The sequence below is a fragment of the Mustela nivalis genome (genome assembly GCF_964662115.1).
Source record: "Mustela nivalis genome assembly, chromosome: 8".
NCBI lineage: Eukaryota > Metazoa > Chordata > Mammalia > Carnivora > Mustelidae > Mustela > Mustela nivalis.
In genome coordinates, this window is record NC_139027.1 from 102,862,130 (window position 1) to 102,881,288 (window position 19,159).

General features: G+C 39.7%; 1 protein-coding gene across 1 annotated transcript in view; it reads right to left on the minus strand.

Annotated features, from left to right (window-relative positions):
- Nucleotides 1-207: 207 nt before the first annotated feature.
- Nucleotides 208-19,159, minus strand: part of DSTN (destrin, actin depolymerizing factor) — a 36,762-nt gene continuing 17,810 nt past the window's right edge. Inside the window, exons 2-4 of the mRNA XM_082743212.1 lie at nucleotides 7,258-7,565; nucleotides 3,890-3,966; nucleotides 208-1,451 (exon numbers count right to left, since the gene is read on the minus strand). Of these exons, the coding sequence (XP_082599338.1) occupies nucleotides 1,342-1,451; nucleotides 3,890-3,966; nucleotides 7,258-7,565 (495 nt within the window). The 3' untranslated portion in view covers nucleotides 208-1,341. The remainder of the gene's footprint in view (nucleotides 1,452-3,889; nucleotides 3,967-7,257; nucleotides 7,566-19,159) is intronic.

The window sequence follows — 19,159 nt, forward strand, 5'->3', positions numbered from 1 at the left end:
CCGGGTATTTGGATACACATTTGGAGTAAGAAAAAGAAAAAGATACCCAGCTTTTTTATACCAACTTCTTCATTCAATAAGAGGGGGAAGGAACAGTGGTCTTAACTCTAATTGTCTGAAATGCCCAAATCTCCACACACCTTATCCCATTTATAGAAAGCAAAATCCTTCATCCCCAATTCCCACATGAATAATTACACAAGAGGTAAGTTAAAAATGCTTCCTTTATTACATAAAGCCAATACTGCTACTTCTAAGTTCAACTGTGTGCATCTCTATATTTTTCAAAGTGTTATGCCTGTGATGTTAAAGACAATCACTTCCAAGCGTCATGAGGCGGTGGCTTCCCATGGGTGTCATCCATCAGCCCTGCTCCCCATCCCACAGACAATCAACAAGCTGCTCTAGGAGATCAGGAAGTTCTCCCAGGCCCCAGCATACACGTACACTTAGTGTTCTTCCACACCGTACTGTACCAGAAGCAACAAAATTCTGAAGGAGACACAGCTGAAGTTGTGACAGGTGTCCCAGCTTGTCAATACACCATTTTATCCTCTCCATTAATAAAGTGCTGTAATTACAATGGAGCCCTAATCTGCACTATAATTAGCTGTTGCAAGGTACTGTACATTCTCCCTAGGATACTCCGGTGATTTTATTTCCAAGATGCAAGGTCACTCTCCGAACAGTCTCCCAACTAGCCCGCGGAGAGCTCACTGTGGGTGCAGGGAGCTGCTCCCCGTATTCCAACTGCATGCTCAAAATAGTGCTTTCAGCGCTGGTTAGAAGTGTGCACGATTCTGAGGCAGTCTCCATCACACATCTGCTAGAATTAAAAGACTGCCTGACTTAGTCTTACTGTAGTTAGTGTATTAGTGCTGTTACATGTGTTAAGGAGATCTATTTTCCATTATGCAGTTCAGCTCAAGAGAAAATGAAGAATTGGGGCCAAAATTATAACCAGATTATAACCAATTCTCTAAGCAAAAGAAACCAAGTTACCTGCTGAGGTTACAAAGATGCAATAATTCTCTTTATATGGCCCTTGTACTGTTTGGTAACTGCATTATTAAAAATCGTGAGTTTAACAAAAACCTTTACAAGCCAACTCATCAAAACAGGCATTTGGCCAATAAGAATTTAAATTCACACCAATAAAACTTTAGATTTTAGATGTATTTAGGGCCATCTGCACATTTATAGAATATTTAGTTCACTTTAACAGATGACAAGACAGCTCCCCCTCTGTGAGACCCTGGCCTAAACATATTTGCTTTACTTATATAGCAAGAGGGTAACATTAAACATGGAAGCTTTCGATCTATGGCACTGAATGATGGTCTACACAGGGCATCCTTCAAAAGCTACAATTAAGGATCCACCTAGCTTTTCAGCAATACAAGCCCGATTGAGGTCTTCTGGTCCGTTTGCTTGACATTCGTGTTTTATGCCTATGGAGGAAAAACAACAATTCTCTTTAAGGATTACAGCAGCAACATAACCTATTTCTTTCTCTAAGACAGGAATTTTTTTTTTTTTGAAGATTTTATTTATTTATTTGACAGAGAGAGATGACAAGCAGGCAGAGAGGCAAGCAGAGAGAGAGGAGGAAGCAGGCTCCCAGCTGAGCAGAGAGCCCGACAGACAAGTTCTAATATGGACAGAACAGCTGTGGCACATACAAACAGTGGAATACTACACAGTAAGGACAATAATCTGTAACTATGTGCATGAAAATGAACGACTAAAGAAGAGAACACTGATTAAAAGAAGCTAAACTTCATCCAAGCATACAGTCTAGATGATTCTATTTGTATAATGGAAATCAGCCAAAGCTACTTCTACTGCTAGAAGCCACGCTGCTGGTTCCCGTATGGAAGGACTAAGAGAAAGTGACATAAGAGAAGAGGCACAAGGGAGACTTCTGGGATGCCGGTTGTTAAATCAAGAAATAACCATTTCCGTTTGTGAATAGTGAGTTCTACAAAAATTTAGATGTCCACGTTCTATAGATATGTTATGCTTCAATTAAAAGTTAAAAAGCAAATGTAGTAATTTTCTTATTTTTTTAAATAAGTAAAAATACAAAGTCGATGCGTCAGTTGCACAGTTGATTTCGTTGACTATATTGCAGAATAACCCGTATTTACAACTGGCATCTCCTTTGCTCTGGAGAAGTTAGCTTTCCAGTAGTATTGTACTACACATTTAAGAAATCTGTCACAATGAAAACTATGTAAAATGTGTACTGATGGCTTTCGCAGAAAAATTACACCACCTCACGGCAGAATGAGCTCACTTAGGGAATTACATACAATAGCTTCTCTGTAAACAGCTGCTATCTTTCAAACAGATGCACTGTTTCTGATCCTCCATAATTTTAAATCCATTTCTTGAGCTGCAGAAAGTACAGCAGGTCAGCTTTTGGACCACTTAGGGGTGACTGGAGAAAGCCAGTGATAGTTTCGTAAGGGAAAAAAAGCAAACAAGGTGACCATCTTTAACATCAGCAAGTCAAATGTATATAGCAATTCTGTCCTTTACTGAAAGGCAAAACAACATGGTGCAGAATCCATCATCAGTTAACCAACTGGTGAACACACCTCTGGTGGGTGGCCCAAACACATGGAGAATCTGACGAGGCCTGAATGATGCAGCAGCAGGTTTCAAGAAAAGAAGTGAGAATTTAGTTTTCCTAGGTAAAACAAGCCAGAGCAAACCTGTTCTACCACAAGAATATAAAAACCAGCCACAGTAAAACAAAACCAAAACCACACTGGGCCAAGTCCTGTGACCCTGGCTTGCCCAGCTCTCTGGTGCTGGCCATGGCAAGGAAGGCGGTGGGCCCACCTGTTACATGGAGGTGACACAATCCAGACCAAGCCTCCCATTCTGCAGCGGAGACAATCAAGGCCCCAGGAGGTTAAGCGCTTGGGGCCAGGGTCACACAGCAGTTAGGTTGTAAGGTGAGTCCTCAGTACAGACCTCTGGGCATTTGCCCCATGCTCTTCCCACTGTACCAACACTTCCCTCCTGGCTGGAGGTAGTAAGTATGGCCAGGCCATCACACCAGGATCCCCATCACCCTGTGGCAAGTCAAAGGTAAGTGGCTATTCAAGGATAAGGGCACTTTCCTTTGGACACAGGTGAGTCAGTTTCTAAATAAATATTTATTTATTCCAAAATAAAGCTAAAGAGTATCCTTCCCCATATATGAATGTCTCCTTACTTCAAGTTTGTTATGTCAACACATTCATAGGCCATCATAAATTCATTATGTAGCACAGCCAATGTAAACCACTGAATCTCCATATGCTATTTGAGAAACTCGGCAGCATCTCAAACTGATCTGAAGCCAGCCCAAACAAACAATATGCACACAATGTCCAGAGAATAAAGGGTTTTTGATTTTTTGTCATCCACACCATTGCCCAACCAAGAATAGGGTTTTTTGTTGGTGGTGGTGTTTGTTTTTTTAAAGATTTCATTCATTTATTTGACAGAGATCACAAGTGGGCAGAGAGGCAGGCAGAGAGAGAGGAGGAAACAGGCTCCCCGCTGAGCAGACAGCCCAATGCAGGGCTCGATCCGAGGACCCTGGGACCATGACCTGAGCCAAAGGCAGAGGCTATAACCCACTGAGCCACCCAGGCGCCCAAGAATAAGGTTTTTAAGACAGGTCGTTCAGATCCAGAGTGCCCAGCACAAGACAGAAGACATGCTAAAAGTGAGGTTCAACATTCCAGGTTTTTCCTCAAAAGAGGCAACACTTGCCTTCTTTGTCACCAAGGGTCTCCAAAGGAAGTAAGGTGCTTCTTAGAAAAGATGTAGCCCGCATTCCAGCGGTCCACCATACCTCTAAATGTTTGGAAGTAAATCTAATCCATACCTTGAAATTTCTTTTTGATGGCATCCTTGGAGCTTGCATAGATCATTTTACTTTTCAGAGGAGCTAATTCTGGTGCCCTGCATAGAGAGATACCAAAAATGAAAACAATGTTTAGAGAAAGTACAATTACACTGGGTTAAACATTTGCATCAGTGATGGGGAACAGTCCTCAGAATCTCCTGGGAGTTTTGCTAACTACACAATGTGTCTATTTCCACCCCTCCTTGGACACTATCAAGGAGAGGCACACACAGAATAGCTCAGATTGACGAAGGTGGAATAAAATCAGAGAACCACCAATTAAAGATCAGATTAATGGGGCCATAAAAAAAAAACCCACTGGATAATTGACTGTATTACCCAATTTGTTTTAAATTTTTCCCTATTTTTATCAATAAAGGCTTGAGTTCAGGCTAGTAACAACCATCTTGCTTTTCAACTCTTTCTGGTTAGGAAAAAAAGCTTCAGAAAATATAGAGAATAATCTGTAAATCAAGTATATTCCACCCTGAATTAAGAAATACTAGAGGGGCGCCTGGGTGGCTCAATGGGTTAAGCAGAAGGCAGAGGCTTTAGGTCATGATCCCAGGGTCCTGGGATCAACCCCACATCCGGCTCTCTGCCTGCCTCTCTGCCTACTTGTGATCTCTCTCTGTGTGTCAAACAAATAAATAAAATCTTTTAAAAAAAGAAAGAAAGAAATACTAGAGATTTTAGCATTTTGGCTTCAGATTATCTGTAATATATTCCTTTTTAGAAAACGAAATAAAAGACTCCTCCTTCTTAATCCTTCCCAGTCCCTTCATTTATGTCTATTCCGATAGACAAATAGCAAATTCTGACCACATGAGAGTACTTGCTTTCCATCTTAGACTAACAAAATAAAACATGTCACAAGGATTTTTTTTTAAGCTTAGCAATTCAGCAACTGTGCCTTAACTGTCAGTATTACTATTATCTTGTATTTAACGAGACTTTTAGTGTCTCCCTCCTCCTGAATGAATCCTGGAAGCACAGCATATGCTTCATAACTTTCTTCACCAGCAATACTGAAAAATAAGAGACATACTAACAATGAACAGAAAAGCCTCATCCTATTCAAACTGCTTGTCCATGAATTATTTCCCACTATGCCACCAAACTCCAGGCCTGCCTCTGCTCCATGCTATCTTAATACACTTTCTATATGGAGTGTAGTTAGATACTTTTAAACACCTAATGCTTGCATTTAACTGCCATACTTCCAGACCATTCTACAGTCATTAGCACTGAGGGTAGCATGGACCTCACGCTAGTCTACTCCTGCCACAGAGGGCAGTTTCTATTCTTAGAAACCAGGAACAGCAGTCTGTGTGTCTCTCAGATGCTTATTCCTCCCAACGGAATTTGAGGAATTAACAACGAGGGAGGCAGAACCATAACCCCATAACCATCACCTTAGGTATGGGAATCACTTGAGATGCAAAGTTAAGTGGGTACTTTCTTTATGCAAAATAGGTCAGGGACAGGAAAAAACATTAGCTGTTCTGATTTTACTCTAAGCAGATTTTTAAAACGCCTTAAGTAAGAGCCATTCCTGGGCCCTACAGTCTGTTATGGGAAACTCCTGTAAGTCTGTACATTTTCTTAAAACAACGTGCAAAACAAAACACTGCATTAACAATGAATTCCTTTTTCTTATTTCTACCTTTATTTGCCAAACGTTCTTTAATAATGAAGTATTATTTTCACAGTAGGGAAAAAAAGGGGGAAAGTAATGCAAATGAAGTAAACAGTCACCAATTTAGAAGCCTAAACCTTCAGCTGCATTATCTACAACTCAACTATAAATCTCAGAAGGGCAGAGGCTTCACCTATGTTACAGCTGTTTTCCCAGGCTCTAACACAACACTTGGAATGTGGTAGAAATAAAAGTTCAAATCAGGAAGGGCTCCGTCTGAAGTCTCAACAGCTACTATCCTTATGTAGATAAGTTTGTGGCTCTCAGACTTGCAGAACAATAGGCTGCCCCCAACAAGCACCTGATCCCATGTTTATATTCCACACAGCATCTTGGTTTAATCAAGCTCAATAAAGGCTTGCTGAAATGTTACTGAGGTGTGATCTGGAGTTAAATTCCTTTAAACCAGAATTCTTCTGACTTCCTAGCTCCATATCCCAAGTTGTTGGGTGACCTACAGCAAAAAGCTAAGCCCCGCCTAGCCATGTCCTGGCTTAGAAGAAGTATCAAGAGGACCTTCACTCTCCCCAAATCAAAGGCTGTTACCACTCCCCCATCCACTGGAAGCTAGAGAATTATTCTACGTAAGAATTCCACACCAAAGAAAGCAATATAATAAAACTAAGTTAAGAGACACGTATGACTTTCAACTCAAGCTTAATCTCAAACTTACCTGAAAAGACCAGGATAACTAAATTAAGCAGCCTTTTAAGAAAAAAGGCCACATAAATCGCCTTATAACACTTTTTCACTGTATAGAACAATGCTGTCCAGAAGGGCTTTCTGCAGTGATGGAAATGTTCTGTCTGTGCTACCCAGTAAGGTGGCCACTAGTCACAGGCGGCTACTGAGTGTCTGAAATGTAGCAAATGACTAAGAAAATGAATTTTAAAATGTACTTAATTTTAATTATTTCAAATTTAAATAGCCACCATGGCTAGTGGCTACCCCTACTGACCTAGTTAGAGTTGCAACGATAGTACCAACTTCCAAAACAGCAAACCACAGGGGCATCTGGGTGGCTCGGTCGATCAGCCCTGCAACTCTCGGTTTTGGCTCAGGGCATGATCTCAGGGTTACGAGATCAAGCCCTGGCGAGTCTCAGCTGGAGTCTGCTTGAGATTCTCTCCTCCCTCTGACCCAACTTCTACTCACTTACTCTCCCCTGCCTTTTAAATTAATTCATCCTTTAAAAAAAGAAAAAAAAAAAAAAGGGGTAGCAAACCACGGAGGAACAAGTAAAGGATGGGTGTTTTAAAAAGTGAAAGGCTGGTTCCTGGCAAGATATGTTGGAGAAGGATTTTGGTGGGGTAAACTTTCTTTTCAGGATTCTAGGAAGAATTTTTAGAGAAATGTTAGCTTACAAGTGAGTTCAGAGAATGCATAAAATCTAGCTCCTGCCCCTATCCCCACCAAAACAATCAACTACTAAAAGTCAAATTCTTCGAGTACACAGAGAGTAGTTAAAATTTACTTCTGGTCCTACAAACATTAATGTAACTAAGACATTACGAAACCTTAATAAAAATTAAATGACAATACTACAGATAGACTGAAAATCCTTTTGACCCTAAGAACTGGTTTCTTCAAGTGGTAACAGTAAAATTAACTCTGAGTTATACAGAGGCTCAATATTTCTGATGCTCACCACAGGAAAAACATCAATTCCTCTTTTCTAGATTCCTTGGTTTCAAAGCTTGCATCATACAAAGCATAGCGACAATCTTTTTCAGGAAGCATTCCCACAAAATGCTTGAAAGGATCGGTTATGGTTACACCAACATCTCCAACCAAGATCTCTTTCCCTTCTTCTACAATGATGCACTTTTTGTCTGCACTGAGACAAAAAATGACAGCCTTCTTTCTTTTCTTGATTTCTTCTGGTGTGGAGCACTTCCGAACTTTCATGTCATAAAAAATGCGACATACTTCATCTGCAACTTGCACTCCGGAGGCCTATAACAAGGTAAAAAAGTCAGAAGGAGGCTTTTAACTTTTATTGTGCCAAATATAAAAACATCATTTTTTATATTTTTTATAAAGAGTTTTTAAGGTATACTCACCATCCAACAGAAAAACAAAATCTAAGCTGCAATTGTTAGTTTCAGTCATTAAACATTAAAAAAGATTATATATCTAAAGTATTCATCACTACTGCATAGGTATAAGGAAGACTGAGCTACAGCAGCCCCTCCTACCCTAAAATCTGGAAAAAGGTGCTTCCTAAGATATGCTAGATTCAACTGCTTTTAAAGGGGTTGCTCAGAGGTCCAACTGGGAGCAGTCATCTCCCTAACTGGAATATTAATAATACCCAAAATTCTTTTTATAATGCATAGCAGATGGACAGAGCAGCTGCACTGAGAAAATTCCATTCTGTCAGCATATCTTTCTCTAACAGAAGAATTAAATGATCTTTGTCTATATACATTTCAAAATTATGTGATTAATATTTAGTAACACATTAATCATATGCCTTGAAAATTCCACTTAATCATATGCCTTGAAAATTCCACTTACAAAATCTCCAAGTTTAAATTAAAATCACTAGGGGCACCTGGGTGGCTCAGTGGGTTAAGCCTCTGCCTTCGGCTCAGGTCATGATCTCAGGGTCCTGGGATCAAGCCCCCCATCAGGCTCTCTGCTCAGCAGGGAGCCTGCTTCCTCCTCTCTCTGCCTGCCTCTCTGCCTGCTTATGATCTCTGTCTGTCAAATAAATAAATAAATAAATAATCTTTTAAAATAAATAAATAAATAGATATAAATGAAATCACTAGATTTTAATTGTTTCAACCAAAAAGACATGATAATTATGTGACATGATGGAGGTGTTAGTGTAATTATCAGACTGTGGTATATAAATGTATCACATCAACACCTTGTACACCTTCAGCTCACACAATATTATTTGTCTATTATATATCAATTTTTAAAAAGGATAAGAAAACATTTATTGCTGTAGAAACAAAATAACTTAGGATCATACTGACCAAAAAAATTAACCTCTTACCATGTTACACTTGCTATTCTGAAACGTGACCCTGACAGCAAAAGGTCTCAACCTGAGTTTTTAATCTTTCATCTTCTTTGAGGTGTTCTATTTGCATTATCTCTACTAAAGCCATAATTTTTGATGCCTCATTAACTACTCTGGTTTGCATGTTAGCTTTTCTAAAGCAAGAACTATGAACTTCATAAATTTAAATACTAAACAATGCAAAAAATATTAATGATACCCAAAATTAATGCCAAGTAATTTGGTTAATAGAACTACATATAAGATGAAAGGACAGAGGCACCTGGGTGGCTTAGAAGTGTCCAACTCTTGGTTTCCGTTCAGGTCATGATCTCAGGGTTGTGGGATAGAGCCCCCTGTCATGCTCCACACTCAGCGGGGAGTCTCCTTCAGATTCTCTCTCTCCCCCCTCCCCACACCCTGCCCTTTCTAAAATAATACTCTTTCTTTAAAAAAGAGGAAAAGACAGCCCACATATGAGGAGAAAATATTTGCAAATCATATTTCCAGTAAGAACCTGTATCCAGAATAAAGATCCCTTATAACTCAAAAATAAAAAAAGATGACCCAAATTTAAAATGGGTACGGGGTCTGAATAGACATTTCCCCCAAAAAATATAAAAATGATCGGTAAGCACTTGGGAAAAGTGCTCAACATCATCAGTCATTAGGGAAATAACATGTCAAAACCACAAGGTTCTACTACTTTATACCACTAGGATGACTTAACAACAAAGACAGCAGTAACCTATGTTGGTGAGACTGTTGAGACACTGGAACTCTTCTACACTGCTGACAGAATTGTCAAACAGTGTGCCTGCTTCAGGAAAGCATTTGGCAGTTTTCCAAAAAGCTAAACACAGAATTATTATCTATTAATGCCATTCCTAGGTATATACACAAGAGAAATGAAAACATGTCCGTATAAAAACTTGTACACAGGGCACCTGGGTGGCTCAGTGGGTTAAAGCCTCTGCCTTCAGCTCAGGTCATGATCCCAGCGTCCTGGGATCCAGCCTGCATTGGGCTCTCTGCTTGGCGGGGAGCCTGCTTACCTTCCTCTCTCTGCCTGCCTCTCTGCCTACTTGTGGTCTCTGTCTGTCAAATAAATAAAATCTTTAAAAAAAAACTTGTACACATATGTTCAGAGCAGCATGACTGATAGCAGCTAAAAAGCAGAAGAAAGAAATCAACTGAATGAATGGATAAACAAAATGTGATGCCATCCATACGCTGGAATATTATTCAACCAATAAAAAGGTAGTGTTAAAGGCTATAACATAAACCATGAAAATCATTATGCAAAGTGGAAAGAAGCCAGATATAAAAGGCCACATATTACATGATTCTATTTCTATGAAATGTTCAAAATAGGCAAACCCATGTTCAGAAAGGAAGGAAGCAGATCACTGGTTTTTAGGAACTTAAAAGGGAAAAAGGAATGGGGAATGACCACTAATGGGCATGGGGTTTTCTTTATGGTGTGATGAATGCTCTGGGATTTGACAGTGGTGATGAATCTACAACTCTGAATACACTGAAAACCACTGAATCATACTTTATGATATGTGAATTACAGCTTAGTAAAGCTGTTACTTAAAAATACACATAAGAACTCTGGCAGTCAGGGGCGCCTGGGTGGCTCAGTGGGTTAGAGCCTCTGCCTATGGCTCAGGTCCTGATCCCAGGATCCTGGGATCAAGCCCTGCATTGGGCTCTCTGCTCGGCAGGGAGCCTGCTTCCTCTTCTCTCTGTCCCTGCCTGCCTGTCTACTTGTCTGTCAAATAAATAAATAAATAAAATCTTAAAAGAAAAAAAAAAAAAAAAGAACTCTGGCGGTTAAAATATACTAAGATCCTAGCATTTACTTAATATTGGGGTAAGCTCTAATATACTTCAATTCTATCAAATCTAGTCCACATCTAATCATAATCTATTTCAATCCTATCTAATCTAATCCACACTTTGTTTATAAACAACATTCATGTGGTAGTAGACACAGAAAATCAAGAGTAGAAAACTACCACAAAACCCATCCTATCTTATCACTTTCCTAATTTCTGTAAATCACAACTGACCAACCCATATTTAAAAGCATGAAGGAAACAATGGAAGCCTTATTAAGCCAACCAATCATCTAAATGTATCTGTCAATATTTAAGTGAATTAACTCAAACATCACTTTAAATTCTGATTGGAAATAAAACATATTAACCATGTACCAGCGTGGAAACAGAAAGTAAATAGCTATTCTGCAATTATTATGCAACTAATGTCAGCCAAATCTAGCTATAACCTACAGGAATTTTAAAAGCCTCAGTATGGAGAAATCTGAGCTTTTCTCCACCGGAAAGGATGTTTGTAAAGGTTTCTGATGAGAGGAGTACTATAGATACTTTATGCTTGAGGAAATTAACCCTGAAGACTGTAAAGGAAAAATTGGCAAACACACTGAAAACAGGAAGACCACCTCTGAGGCAATTATAAATATCCAGATGATGTAAACTTTAAAGACAGCTAGGTGGAGATGACCAGTTAGCAATTGGAAATGTGAGCTCGGGTCTTACTAATACTTTGGACTATAATCAATATCCTAGAGATACCAATACAAAGTAGCAAAAGAGTAACAAGTCCAGGGGACTATGAAGAAATGATCAGAAAACTAAAAAGTAAGAAGGGACAAAACATCATCCTAGAAGCCAGGGAGGCATCCTGGGGGGAGGGAGGGGTCATCAACACCAATGCCTGCAAAGTCTGAGAATGACTGCAACAGACCACCAGGTTTGGCAACTGAGTCTCTATGCATTTCAGGAGATTGGAGGAATCAGTCCTAAGTCCAGGGTAATATGCTGAGGATTTACAGGGGTAAACCGAGGAGGTGAAGAAAGAAAGCACAAGACAGTTAATGGCAAAGGGAAAAGGAAACAGACTGTTTGCTAACTTTATAGAAATTATCTTACAACTGGGAAAATCTGACCATACTAAAAGTTTAAGAGTTTGAAGGAACAAGAGGAAAACCAAACCATTAAAGGAAAAAGGAAAAAAGAAAGAAAAAAATAAACTAATATTGAGTACTTAATGTTGTCAGACATTTCTAAATCACAAAAATTCTGAGATGGCTACTGTTATTATCTGCATCTTATAAATGGGGAAACTGAGGAAAAGAAAGATTAAGTAACTTGGCCAGAGTCACATGGAAACCTACAGCAGAAGTGAGATCTGAACTCGGGCAATTTGGCTCCAGAGGGTACTCTTAACCACTTACAAGTAAGAGACAAAACTCTAAAGAGACTGATGAGATCCAGGGTACAGATGAGGGACTCAGTCTTAGAAAAGAATATACAAATAGCCCTTGATTTTCAAAAGTTCGAGTTACACCAGTTTGCTTTTACGAAAGAGCTGCGTTTATACCTGTTTTCACAGACCAAAGGAAATCTAAAGACTTTCACATTTACAAAAAAAGGTAAAAAGCAACAACAGCACTGAGTGTTTGTATGGAAGCAGTGCACACCTGGAGCAGTGAGTGACCCTGCCAAACTCCTTCCCCAGATCCACACTCAGCATCACCACATTGAGCCGCCATAGCTTTAAACTGTATCTGTCAGGGACGCCTGGGTGGTTCAGTTGGTTAAGCAGCTGCCTTCGGCTCAGGTCATGATCCCAGCGTCCTGGGATCGAGTCCCACATCGGGCACCTTGCTCGGCAGGGAGCCTGCTTCTCCCTCTGCCTCTGCCTGTCATTCTGTCTGCCTGTGATCGCTCTCTCCCTCTCTCTCTCTGATAAATAAATAAAATCTTAAAAAAATAAATAAATAAAAATAAACTGTATCTGTCAGCATCTGCACTACTTCTCCATTTATTTTGTTCATCTGCAACCAAGATGTGTCCTAAAGGTACCAAAAGAGTCTAAGAAAGGTTATGTTTGGCTCTGGGAATGATGAAAATTTTTCCATATAAATTAATGGTAACTGCTACACCATTCAGGCTTATGAAAGGTTTCACAGGCTCACTCTACTTTTGGATGGTGGGGGGAAACCTACACCCTTCTCTCCTCTAAAATAGTAAAAGGGACAGTAATAACTTCGAGAAGGAAAATACCCATTTCTAAAAACTGTACTTGAAAACCCCTATATTCTCTGTGAAGTATAAACCAGAAGTAGAGCAGGAGTTTGAGGGCAAATCAGTAAAGATTCAGAATAGCAGGGGTGCCTGGGTGGCTGAGTGGGTTAAGGCCTCTGCCTTCAGCTTGGGTCATGATCCCAGGGTACTGTGGATCAAGCCCTGCCTTTGGCTCTCTGTTCAGCGGGGAGCCTGCTTCCTCCTCTCTCTGCCTGCCTCTCTGCCTACTTTCTCTGTCTGTCAAGTAAATAAAATCTTTTTTAAAAAAATAAATAAATTTTTTAAAAATATTCAGAATAGCTGTTATGGGGAATTGCCAAGGGAATCACCTAAGGACAAGCAAAGGGACTCTGAGGACATCTAAAGGTTCAGCTGAGGTCAGGAAGAGTGGTGGCAGAGCAATCTAGCAGTACACAGATGTTGATGGCAGTTAGGTGGAAATGGAAAGGAAGGACCCTGCATTCTCCCTAGGAGGCTTTATCCATGCTTAAGTTTTCGTGTGTCTAATCCAAATGACTTGCACATTGTTCAGATTTCTGCTTTTTTTTTTAAGATTTTATTTATTTATCAGGGAAAGAGAGCGAGCACAGGCAGACAGAATGGCAGGCAGAGGCAAAGGGAGAAGCAGGCTCCCTGCTGAGCAAGGAGCCCGATGTGGGACTCGATCCCAGGACGCTGGGATCATGACCTGAGCCGAAGGCAGCTGCTTAACCAACTGAGCCACCCAGGCGTCCCAGATTTCTGCTTTTCTGAGCCCGAAGCCTTTATATCCAATTTCCTATCTAACATCTCCAGATGGATGTGTCAAAGAGATCTGATGCTCAGCATGTCCAAAGTCCCCTTCTAGCCAGTCTTCCTTTCTCAGTACATACCACCATCCCGGTTACACAGACTCCAAACCTAAGAGATAATATCTTCAATAGTTCCTTCTCCCTCATCTCACTTGGCTCTTTGACTTTTTTTCTTATCTTTTTCCAAGACATTCAGCGCTCTCCATCTGTCACCACTCTCCAGCCTAAGCCACCATTTTCTATTATTCGAACTGCTACACTAAACCCCCAACTGGCTGCAGGAGAGAGATCAAGATACGTGTACACCACACTGCCTCCTCTTCATGGCCACACAGGAAGACTACATTCCCCAGCCTTCCTTGCAAGTTCAGCTGGGGCCAGGGAGTTCTGCTCAGCACAGTGATACCAAGGACTTCCAGCCCTGACTCTTTAAAAGTGATCTTCAAGTTCTCTCTTCCCCTGACAAGAGGACATTTGTGGACACAATTTAAGACAGAAGAGAGCTGCTGACTCCCCTGAACTCTGCATGATAGACAGAAGTCTTTTCTGTGTTAAGCCACTGAGATTTGGGGCTTAATATGTTACCACAGTTGTTCAAATATGACAGACTGCCCATGCCCACTGCTGTTCCTCCCCACACTCCAATTCATCTTCAACACTGCAGCCAGAGATCTGAAAAACAAATCCAAAATCCAGGCTCAAAATACCTCGATGGCTTTCCATTGATCTGAGGGTAAAAGCACTAATTCTTTAACATAGTCTAGTCCTACCCTCCCCTCCAGCTTTATCTTATACTACACAACTCTGTATCTCACTACCCTGGCCTTCTCTTAGTAGTTCACCCTGGCCATGCTGCCTCCCATCTTTACTCATACTGTACACCCGCCTGTTTCCCTACCCTTCTTTGCCTACTTCACTCTCAGGATCTCAGCTCAATTCTCACTTTGCAAAAAAGCTGTCTAGGTCAAACCCACTCTAACAGGATTCCATGACACATGAATCTCTACTGCATAGCACTTACCAGTTTCAATGTTTGGGTTTTTTTATTATGTTTACTTTAATCCCAGTATAGTTAAGGTACAGTGTTATGTTAGCTTCAGGTATACAATGAGTGATTCAACAATTTTACACATTATCAGCACTCATCATGATAAATATACTCTTTTTAATACCCATCACCTACTGCACCCATCCCCCCACCCACCTCCCCTCTGGGACTGACTTATTTCACTTAGCATTATACTCTCTAGCTCCCTCTACATTGTTCCAATTGGCAACATTTCATTCCTTTTTATGGCTGAATAATATTCCATTGTGTGTGCATATTTGTGTGTGTGTGTATCACATTTATCCATTTGTCCATCGATGGACACTATTGTAAATAATGCTGCAATAAACATGGAGGTGCATGTATTCCTTTGAAATAGTGCTTTTATATTTTTTGGGTAAATGCCCTCAGTTTTTTCTAAGATTATTTAGTTAATGACTGCCTCCCCAAATAGGCTGTAAATTCCTTAGGACTATGCCTGCTTTGCACCAAGAGACATTATAGCAAATCTTAAAACACAAACAACTGTAACACTGATCTACAAAATCATCTGTGCTTCACACGGTACTTTTACCTAATAGAAAAAGTCTTTTCCCATCAATCTCACTTTTCAGTATTTCTCTCAAGTGTTAGGTTACAGAGATATTAACTGCTTAGCTGTGAAGGAATCAAAGTTTATTTTAAAAAGGAAAATCAAATTCAGTTTTGATTTTATATTTTTTTAAGTTATTAAGTTTTAAATGCAAGTTTTAACAATAAAGACCATTAGGGGCACCTGGGTGGCTCAGTGGGTTAAGCCGCTGCCTTCGGCTCAGGTCATGATCTCAGGGTCCTGGGATCGAGTCCTGCATCGGGCTCTCTGCTCAGCAGGGAGCCTGCTTCCCTCTCTCTCTCTGCCTGCCTCTCCATCTACTTGTGATTTCTCTCTGTCAAATAAATACATAAAATCTTTAAAAAAAAAAAAAAAACAATAAAGACCATTAAAGGATACTCGGAACTTCACACCAAAATTTGCTACATAGCTGGGGAGGAAAATCTGGAGAAAACAGACTGCCACTACAAGAGCACTTATAAAGACACCCAACCCAAAGCTTCAGTTTCTTTGTGTTCTGTACCAGTGGCCCTGGAAAGTAACAGTCACTCTTAAACTCCACCCCCTTGTCAAAACAGCTGCTGTTAAATAATTACGTCACTCTATTTTATCTCACCAACTACCAGTTTTTAACTCGTTCATAAAGTGTAACAGATCTTAAACCTGAGTGTCCTCTGGCAGAGCTTTTGTAAAACACTGACTGAGATGAAATGACTACATCTGAGGCCCCGCCTTAACACTCAAGATTCACTCAGTGTGAGCTTCTCTAAATAAAGATACTCCTCACAAACAGAAGGGGAAATAAATGCTACAGAGAGTATGTAACACTGGGTATTTTAATAATTGTAAACAACAGAACACACTTCGGTTCTCTCAACAATTCTAGCATAAGGGCTGGAATTTTTCGAAGGAGCATCAAGTTTTTCAGATTCAAATTTTTGTAAACAACTAAACTGGCCCCCAAACTAATGACTTACAGCAGTCCATCCTAAACCAGAATACCATAAATGGTCTATTTCTACTATGAACTGAAGCAGCACAGTTGACTTTGCCAACTACACCTTACATAAACCTCACTGGAGGAAACAGGGATGAAAGTTAACTTCCTACTTCAGGAAAGTATTTTTTTTGTAACTTATTTATTTTTCTAAGTTAAGAGAGTCTGAAATATCTGAAAGTACGTTACTGCACAGTAGACAAATACAATTTAAAATTTATAAACACCTGGCAGAAATCAGGTTTTAGTTCCTTTCTCAACCTATCGAACTCTTAAATACCCAAGACAAGCATAATCAAAGGAGTTGGGGAGTTTAAAAATGGGTTCATGATTCTCCTTTATTCACCATGCCTTGAGCAATAGCCAAAAGAAACCAAAATGACAGACTATTTATAAAAACATTTGGGCTTCTCTCTACTACAACTGATGCTTCTGAGCAAGAACAATGAGACAACAAATAAAAAGAGTGACAAGTACTTCAAGGCACATTTCTACACAGAAATGACCAGGTCCTCCCAGGTCCTATGTTACGATGGGGCAGCTGAATACATCCACCCATCTCCCTACCAAAACTCCGCTGAAGCACAAAAAGGGAATTTTTAAAAACCCCAAAAACAAAAAACCCATAAACCCACAAGGACAAAAAACACACAGAAGAAATAAAGAAGTTCAAACTAGGAAAAATGAGTGCGATTAGTCTGAGACACGCATAGGCCCCGAGATCCCTTCTTGAGTTCCACCGTGCTGCTGATCTGTGGAATTCTGGAATTTATTCTCTGAAGAGTTCAGGTAAAACAACAGGATTTTCTAGCTTAGTCATCATACTGAAAACAGGAAAAATGGGGACCCTACATAAAGGAATGCTAAGACACTCTCTCCACCACCACTGCTTTGAAAGCTGAATGATTTATGAAATGCTTAGTTTCTCTGTTTGAGAGACCCATGCTGTCTAACAGAAATTTCTGTGATGATCCAAATGTTCTGTATCTACACTTTCCAGTATGGTAGCCACTACCACACATGGCTGTTGAGCCCATGGAATGAGGCTAATGCAACTGAGGAACTAAATTTTTATCCTTATTTTAAGTAATTTAACATAAAAATATCATAAAATTAACTCTACAGTATATTTTAGGTAATCAAATTTATAAGATGTATTACACAGTTTTCTGCCTTGGAAAAACAGTATATTATTTAGCTTTATGGATGAATCATGCCATCAGGAACCTTAGTTGTTATTCTGTATAGTGACAGGGCAATTATTTCAATTCTAGTTTACAATAATTATGGTTGCCTATTTCTGGGGGCAAGGAAGCAATCCTGAAGCAATCCTGAAAACATAAGATTCTGTGTGTGTTTGCTGGAATATTCTGAGTATGGACCTGGAAAGTCAAAACAACCAAAATGAAGAACAGTCATAGAACTTCAGACAAGAAGTACTGACTTAAGCAAATTATTTTAGTTCATACAGATGGCAGACCAAAAAATTTTTACTTTTTTTAAGATTTTACTTTTTTGGGGGGAGCACCTGGGTGGCTCAGTCAATTAACAGACTGCCTTCGGCTCAGATCAGGATCCCAAGGTTCTGGGGTCAAGCCTCACATTGGGCTCTCTGCTCAGCAGGAGCCTGCTTCTCTCTCCCTGCTGCTCCCACCGCTTGTACTCTCTCCCCATCTCTGTCAAGTAAATAAATAAAATCTTTAAAAAAAAAAAAAAGATTTTACTTATTTTGGGGACACCTGGGTGGCTCAGTCAGTTAAAAGCGTCAACGTCACATTCCCAGGGTCCTGCATTGGGCTCCTTGCTCAGAGAGGAGCCTGCTTCTTCCTCTGCCTACCACTCTCCCTACTTATGCGGTCTTTCTTTCTCTCTCTGACAAGTAAATAAAATCTTTGAAAAAATTTTTTAATTTATTTTTGAGGGAGAGAAGCAGACTCCACACCGAGTGCAAAGTCCAATGTGGGTTGATCCTACGACCCCAAAATCATGATCTGAGATGAAATCAAGAGTCATATACTCAAATGACTGAGCCACCCAGCTGCCCCACAAAAGTTCTTTTCCTTCTTGAGGAAAAAAATGCTAGATACTGGGGAAGATATAAAATAATGAGTTTACAGTACAAAGTTTATATAATAACCATCAGGATAACTTCATTTTATGTAATATTACATATGATCATTCCAGATGAATTTTATAATTAATTGGGAATACATGTTTTAAGTAAGCTGATAAGCTGTATTTTTTTTTTTTCAATTTGTTGTGTTTCTCATAAACAGAATTTGGAACATTTAATCTTAGAAGACTTTTTAACCAGAGGAGAAAGCACAAGGAATCTATCTTACTCAAATCTTAAAACATGAACAAGTTAGCTAACTTCTTGAAACCTCAGTATCATCATCTGTAAAATGTGAATTATGATCATCCTAACTCAGGAAGACTGGTAACACAAATAAATCACCTAAATACAGTGCCTGTCAATGGTATCATTCAGTGATTCATATTATTATGAAACAGAAAACCTGGTTAGAGGTTTTTCTGCTCCCTCTAATTACTAATGTGGCTGATTGTTAATGAAGCCTTTGAGTGATAGAAGGCTACGAATAAAAGAAATCCAGACAGCTTAAAACTCATATTTAAAACAGCAATTTCTATTTGTTCCCTGACAGATAAGAATTGAAAAACCAAAATGACATCTGATGTATCTCTCTTTTTGTTCCGTAACCACAGAATGGTTGCACAGCAAAGACATGCAAGAGCAAATGACTTACCACTCTTCTGTTAAGAAATCGAAAGTCAATTACATGACCACTTACCATTTTTCTAGGCCCAACTATAACACAAGTAAATCAAAATCTAGAGATGACAACTGGGGTCTGTGGGGTGAGCTAACAGGCTTTGTTCTAAAGTTTGTCCCTTCCCTGTATACATCAGTCAAGCAAGCTCACAGCAACTCCTCAGTCCCTTGGTAAATTTGAAATGTCTGGTGCT